The 7,965-nt window shown below is 42.0% G+C and overlaps 1 protein-coding gene across 7 annotated transcripts in view; it reads right to left on the bottom strand.

Moving 5' to 3' along the window:
• Positions 1–339: 339 nt before the first annotated feature.
• The window catches only part of LOC308293416 (uncharacterized protein), an 18,948-nt gene continuing 11,322 nt past the window's right edge, over positions 340–7,965 (bottom strand). For 6 of the 7 annotated variants that reach the window (XM_080735926.1, XM_080735931.1, XM_080735928.1 and 3 more), the window contains 2 exons: positions 6,097–6,169; positions 340–2,997 (listed from right to left, as the gene is read on the bottom strand). In XM_080735926.1, the coding sequence (XP_080592052.1) occupies positions 2,597–2,997; positions 6,097–6,169 (474 nt within the window). In that variant the 3' untranslated portion in view covers positions 340–2,596. The remainder of the gene's footprint in view (positions 2,998–6,096; positions 6,170–7,965) is intronic. The other variant, XM_080735932.1, reaches the window with a different exon arrangement.

The following is a 7,965-nucleotide window of genomic DNA, read 5'->3' as shown; positions in this document are numbered from 1 at the left end:
CAAAGCTAAAAAGATCAAGTGAGTTTTCAGCCTGATACAGTATCATTCACTAAAAGCTGTTTTTCTCAAAACAAGGTCTAAAAAGGGGTCATTTTTGGCCGCTTTTTTTTTTTTGTCTGGCCGATAAATACAGAAGCGAACATCATAGAAACATGGTTCTTGGACCGGGTGAAACTAGAGAATCTCTTCTTTCATTCGATGTGTTGTGTGATTTTGTCACGATAAAACTGAATGCGGAGGCTGTCTTCGAAGTTGGTCAAAAACATGGCAAGAGCACAGTACAGACAGAAATAAGCCATGGCAACAGATGTGTTAAGAAACAATGTCCAGTCATTTCCATACCGTTTATTATAACATATTTATTTTCTTCAACATACATAGTATTGTTGTTACTCTTAATGTAGCTTTAGTACAAACACGAATAAACAAATTACAGACCAAAAAACAGAGCATGGGCTACAGCCAAAAATAGTTTGAACCTTGACATATGACCTCTAGTGAACGGAGTTACAGTATATAATAAAACGGCTCTTACACCATCTCTATCGAAATATAAACTCACAAAAGTTAAAATGATTTGGTGTAGAAGGACAAAAGGAGCCCTGGGAGAAACCGATTAATGAAGTGTGTTTAAGTTGTTCAGGGTTGATTCTAGAACCATTAAAATGGTTCTAAAATCACACTGAAGAACCATTTTTAGTTCCATGATTAAGTGTGTGAAAACGATGGATGAATACAGTATCACAGAGACAAATATCATTGTGTTTTAATGTGTCATCTTCGCGAGTGATGTCATTTTGTAGTCTAACCGGACCTTTCCGACGAAAAGTTTGGTTTCGGAGAAAGTATGGACAGCCCTACTTGTCCTGTTCTGAGCTTCTAGTAAAGGCCTGTCCATACTTTGACCGAAACCGAACTTTTCGGTCAAAAAAAAGCTCAGTGACCTGAGTGTCATCATTTTTGAAGACATGATATCTGTTCCCACATTTCTCAACAAGCTTTTGGAGGGCCTCTCCTACACTCTCAATGAACTGCTCAATGGATGTACCGGTACCTAATAGATGGTCTCCATGAACATTATTATAGTGTGACTCCACACACTCTCACTGAGCTACATGTGCTCCCAGGGGCGTCACACCAAATTCTGGGCCCTGGGTACAAGGATTCACTGCGGGCCCCCTATGAATGTTAACTATTGAAAAATAGCAGATATGCAAGCTCACAGCGCGGCACCGTGTGCCGTACTGCGAGCTTGTAGATCTGTTATTTTTGAAAAATCGTGAAGATGTGTGCATAAACCTATGTTTCCATTTCAGTGGTGCTCAAACGTTTTCATGTCAAGAACCCCAAAAATGATATGTATTTGGCCACGGACCCCCCATCTCAAAATATTTAGTGCCAGGGGCCTCCCAGAAGCAAGCTTACAAATGTTCGGTTAAAAAATGCATATATTCAAAGATTTGCAACCATTTTCACAACTTTACAAAAATAGCAGATCTACAAGCTCGCAGCGCTGCACTCAATGTAATGGGTCCCGGGACCCACAGGCGGTCATTCAAATGGGTCCCAGAATTATTTTATGGGTCCCGCGACGACACACGCAATATGTATCTCTACGGTGAAAACATAACAACATCACACTTTGATTTAATCAAATATTGGCAAATAGCTACTTGTATGTAGTTAATAAAGGACATAAGCATGGATTTATAAGACAATTTCAATCATCTCATCAATAATGCCAGCACGCACAGCTGTGGAGACTCCACCACATGCAGCTCAGCTTCTGCAGTGAAATGATTGATAGTAGGAAGGAGTTGTATGTGTCCCGTGGATCTAGCAGTGATGCTTAGCTTAATGCATCCTCTATTAAAAATATATGCGTCAGGGAAAGGGCTTGCATTATCACTGAACTCAGACAGAGAGTGGCTTTCCATGGCCTTGGACACTTGCAGCTCTTTCTCCCTCTGCGTCCTCTGCTTCTGCCTCTCCAGCTCCCTCTCCATTCCCTTTGAAATGCAGAATCCACAGTCATAAGTAGATTTAAACTTTAAAGTCAGAGAAGGTCATAAAAATAGCTAAAATCGCTACAAATCCACTGAAAATCTACTGTTTTGCCAATGGCAGGACGTGTGAAATGGCACATCTGTAGTTTGACTGATACTTTTTTTATTTATTTTTAGTACAGGCCTCTCAGACCACAGGGCACACAACAAACTTTAAGCCATTTGTGCCAAGATGTAGGCCATATCTAGGCCAGATGTAGGCCAAGCTACACGCTAAAACTTAGTTTTATATCATTTGGGACCACGAATAGAGAGTTTTTTAGTAAAATGATTCGAATTGGTCCATGTGGTCACCTCCAGATATTTTGCATTAGTAAGGGAAACATAAGAAAATCTGCAAAGTAAATCGTTACCAAGCAATTTCTTCACCAATGTGTTTCTAAAGGTGTGTAATAATATGTACTAAAAGGTTGAAATTCAACTCCCGGGGGAAACCTCATAAAAAAATGATTCATGTTTGTGTCCCATTAACTTTACTATACAGGAAAAAAATACAAAAAATACATATGCTTTAAGTAGCATGTGATGGGTCAAACTAGGGGTTTTTCATGATGCTGAATCCATTGCAAGTAGCCTTGCTGCTGGCCTGTCTGCCCTGGCCCACCTTGGGGCCCTCCTGGATGCTGCTGGGGACCACCAACACCCACACCTCCACCACCAGGCTGGGGCTGAGATGATGGGGGCATACCTGGTTGCCCCTGCCCACCCTGCATGAAGCCTTGCTGGGCTTGCTGCTGCTGGAGTCCCTGTGACGACTGGAACAGCCCATGGTTGCCCATCTGTTGCTGCTGCTGCTGCTGTTGCTGTTGTTGTTGCTGCTGCTGTTGCCGCTGCATTTGCATCTGATGCTGCATCCTTTGCTGGAGGGCTGCTGCTTGCTGTTGCTGCATAGTGCCCGGGTAGCGTTGCTGCTGGCCTGCCTGCAGCAAGGCTATAATATAAATAATGTATAGTTAGTTGTAAAATAATAAACACCAATGTGCACACATACAGATGCTACGTATAACAGGCTAAAAATAAAAGTGAAACCAACTAAATTAGTTAAGGGTTGTGGCTTTAATTTAGGTTCATTTTGTGTTTTTTTAAGAGGAGAATAATATTAGGTTACAACTTCTTACCACGTGAATATAATGGCCAAAGTGCTAGTACCTGTTTTTTTGCTTCAATGTACAGTGGTGTCGCTCAGGGGAAAAAGCTAGCCTACAAGCCAGCCGCGTTGTGGGCTTGCAGATCAGTTGAGGCAGGGCAAGCTTAACTGCTTGTTGCTGCACAGATACACACATTGAAGAGGCAGCTTCTCGATACCAGACCAGTGCGACAGAGAGAGGAGCAGAGAAGAGAAGCTAGCTCCTCCACACTAAAGACGGACAACTTTCAATGTTGTCATAACTTTTACCGTTTCTGGTAGCACTTTACAACCTGTAAGACGCCTAGGGGCGAAAAGCGACCTGGTGGCACCATCTGTCTTGGCCATATATGGATTCTGTTAGTGTGGTTCTCCTAACAGGGCATCATCTGGGATACACTCACTTTTATGCCCATATATGGAGATCCCTAACAGAATACCTTTTATGCCCATATGTGGAGATCCCTGCTCTGAGTATCTGACATCACTAATCCCTTTTATGCCCATATATGGAGATCCCTAACAGAATCCCTTTTATGCCCATATATGGAGATCCCTGCTCTGAGTATGTGACATCACTGTCATGTCACCTGTTCATGCCTATATGGAGATCCCTGCACTGAGTATCTATTATTATTTACTATTGCTTTATTTATAGTCGGGGGGCCGAAGCTGATATTGAGACATATGCAGCTATCTCGGGGTAGAAGTTGCCAACCTATTCAGAACTAATCTTTAACCCCTTGTGATGGGTTCTAACCTGGTTGGCATCTCTGAAAAAGATTTTTAGGTCATTTTATCACTGTATACTTAAAGGTATATTCAGGGATTGTATTTCATTCAAATACAAATATAATTGGTAAATTTTCCATTCATTCTACTCACTAGAATATGTGCTGACCATATAAGGACTTCCACCATGGCCCGTGTTACGAGCATAGCTAGATTCAGTTTTCAGAGGTAGCCGCCAGTCCTCGACCAATCAGGGTAGAGTATGGCCATAGTTATGTTATGATGTTTAGGTATGATGGTCAAAATAAAGGTTTTGAAAACCACAGTCGCTCTGAATTAAGAACGTCTGCTAAATGCCTAGATTGTAAACTACTGAACTCATAAAATGTCACAGTCTCATAGTAAATCAGTATCATACATATCCTGAAGCTGGAGACGTAGGCCTACAGATATTCAGTGATTGGGTCTAATGATCAAAACAAGAACATTATAATGGTGTAAAAAATCTATAAAAAACTAAACTTTTCCACGCTGTAAGGCCAGTAAGGGACAAGATGACCCCCAGCCACACTTTCATTATCACTGAATACACCTTTAAAAGTGGTAAAATCGGATTTTGCTGAGCAGATTTGCTAATGTACTGCTAATGTGGTAATGTAATGAAAATACAGGTAGCAAAGCTAATATTAGTTGATGCTGGCTAAAGTGATGATGAATATTTTTTGGAGGGGTGGGACGGAGGATAAGGTTGATTCTGTGTGTGCAGTCACACCTGGTTGTCAAGGAGCCAAATCTGATATTGACTTGACCTAAGATAACACCTCTGGGTAAAAGCACACAACCTATTAAGTATTAATGTTTAAACCCTTGTCATGTATTCTAGCCTGGTTGTAATCTCACAAATCAGTACTGACAAGTTATTTTAAATTTGCTGCAATAATGTTGAGTAAGTTGCATTATGTAAATGTACTACTAATGTGGTAATGCCATGAAAATGCAGGTAGCAAAGCTCATATTAGTTTATGCTGGAAAGAGTAATGATTAATACTAGTAAGATGCCTCAGCGCGACATGCGATCTCGCGAGGTCGCGCCAATTCTTGGCCATCTGGCCAGTGATGTATATCGGACCATTTACCCATATATGTAGACCCCTGCACGATAGTCAACACATGCCCATATATGGGCATTATCAAATATGGGCATTCCCAGATGTCCTTAATATTGATGACATTGGGACAGGGATCTCCATATATGGTAGGGATGCCCCGATCGCGTTTTTTTGCTCCCGATCCCGATCAAATATTATTGTTTCCGATCCGATCCCGATCTTTCCCGATCCGATCTTTTGGCAAGGCATTTTTTTTATTCTATTCATTCTATCACTTAGTGCAGCACTGAATCAACAAATTAAAAACAAAGCTTATGAGTAGTGTACCACAAAATAAACATGCAAACTAAATCAAATTAAGAGCAGAATAGTGCAATAAGAACATAATTCTATTACTTTTTTTACAAAACGAAACAAAACAAAATATTACATTTAAATATCCTGTGTTGAACAAACTAAAATATGTCTAAAACCTCAGTAGACGTCCTCTCAGTAAACTTCTTCATAATCACATATAGGCCTATAACTGTCTCCAGCCACACGTCACACACATTGTTGTATGCTGTGTGTGTGTGTGTGTGTGTGTGTGTGTGTGTGTGTGTGTGTGTGTGTGTGTGTGTGTGTGTGTGTGTGTGTGAGAGTGAGAGGGGGATCGAGAGAGGGGAAGAGAAAGGAGCCAGAAGAGATAGAGTGAGAGCAGCAATTACCTTATGGATTAAACATAGGCTACACACCTTTCTTTGCTCTTCTTTTTTGAGAAACAAAACAGCAAGAAGGCATACAAACATTTAGCCTTTCCACTGTCTAAAGCTGTATTCCTTCCACACCACACAGCTGTGGACCATTCAGCCACTAATTATGTGGCAGAATGTGATAACAATAAATTTACCCCCAATCAAAATGGGGTAAATTTCACTTGAATCAAATTTTTGTCTTAGGAATGTGACAAAAACCAAAAAATATTATTGAACTCTAGTCTCCATGGCGTGACTAATCAATAGAAAAAATGTCATTTTGGGGGTGAACTACTCCTTTAAGACCTGACGTAAAATGTATCTCTTACCTGGACCCTGAATCCTGTTGACCATCAGGTTGGGTCCTGGGGGTCTCACCATTGGTGGGTCACAGGGGACCGTCTGTAAACGAGAAGATTTTACGACTGTTTGATTTAAAGCAGTGCACATTATCATTTACTCCAACATCAAGTTCAACAGCCACTTCTTAGGGACCTAGACGTTTTTTTTGGTCTGAAAAACGCCAAGACGCTCCTATAAACCGAAGTACTTCATATATATATATATATATATATATAGAGAGAGAGAGAGAGAGAGAGAGAGAGAGAGAGAGATATGTCACGGTTAGATAGAGAAACGGTTAGATAGAGAAACGGAACGCTTGTTGTGCGTCACGGGGCGGAACAAACGGTCGCTTTGACCCGCAACAACGTCGCGTCGGCAGGAATGATAGCGCGCACCCCACGGAGGTTAGGGTTAGGGTTAGGGTTAGGGTTAGGCATAGTTTTACTGAGGTTAGGGTTAGGGTTAGGGTTAGAGTAAGGCATAGTAAGCTAATGGCTAAACACAGCCGAGCTGGCTAGTAAATAAACGAAAGAGAGTCGTGGTGATTGGTGTGTGGTGAACTACAAAACGAGCGCTCTTACCACAGTCTCACTGAGTTACCCAAACTGACTGTAACATATATATATATATATATAGAGAGAGAGAGAGAGAGAGAGAGAGAGAGAAGAGAGAGAGTATATATCAGCGGCCTCACACTGTCATACACACCAACTGGAGTACAATAAGTACAATAATTTACACATTTAACTATTAAACAGAGATTGGGCTCGGTGAGTGGACATGTGAACGCATGGCCGGGTTTGGTTTCAATTGAAGGGCTTGCCTTAATGTCCAATATACTTGATACATAAATATCCCAATGTATGAATGAATGGGCCATTGTAAAGCGCTTTGAGTCCACAACTTGCATTATTATTATTACTAGAAGCTGGGCCACCCTTCGGGCGGCCCAGCGTCTAGTCGGCGACCTGGCCAACTCGGAACAATGTAAATAGGGAATGAATGCCCCGCCATTTAATGCAAACCCCATTATACCTGTTTTCATAGGACCCGTTTTGACCATCTGTCTGCCTGTGTCCATTTATGCCCATATATGGAGATATCTGTATCTGTCTGTCTGTCTGTCGGCGTCCATTTTATGTCCATATATGGAGATCACTGCAGTTATAGTTCTGGGTCCATTTTATGCCCATATATGGAGATATCTGTCTATCTGTGTCCATTTTATACCCATATATGGAGTATCTGTCTGTGCCTCCAACTGTGTTGCAGACACAGTGCCGGTTCCCCCTTTAATGCAAACCTCATTGTACCTGTTGTCATAGGACCCGTTTTGAACATCTGTTTGCCTGTGTCCATTTATGCCCATATATGGAGATATCTGTATATGTCTGTCTGCAATCCATTTTATGCCCATATATGGGGGCATTCATTTTATGCCCATATATGGAGAACGCGCGTGCCCGTGGGACGAACGGTTCTCGAGATACGCGGATTACATACATACATACACACTCACAGAGATTTTTTGTTGACTCATGTGGCGTACGTGATGTCAGAGCCTTTTATGAAGTGATGTCACAATGAGTCAGAGCTTTCGCCGATTTCCTCCGGAACAGCCTGATGTCAACAATCAACCCCGCATAAGGAGATTCCGAACGTTTCGCGCCGGTTCGGGAAAACCGCGCGTCGGGTCGGGTCAGACCCGGCACTGCACTCCGTGCCGCGGCGGGGAACGCGCGTGCCGAATCTGAAGCCGGTGGGACGAACGGTTCTCGAGATACGCGTATTACAGACACACACACACACAGACAGACAGACAGACAGACAGACACGCAGAGACTTCTCGCATT

The sequence above is a fragment of the Nannobrachium achirus genome, assembly GCF_963921795.1.
Source record: "Nannobrachium achirus genome assembly, chromosome: 10".
Lineage (NCBI taxonomy): Eukaryota > Metazoa > Chordata > Actinopteri > Myctophiformes > Myctophidae > Nannobrachium > Nannobrachium achirus.
Note: the sequence above shows the minus strand (reverse complement) of the source record. Positions and strands in the feature narration are given on the sequence as shown.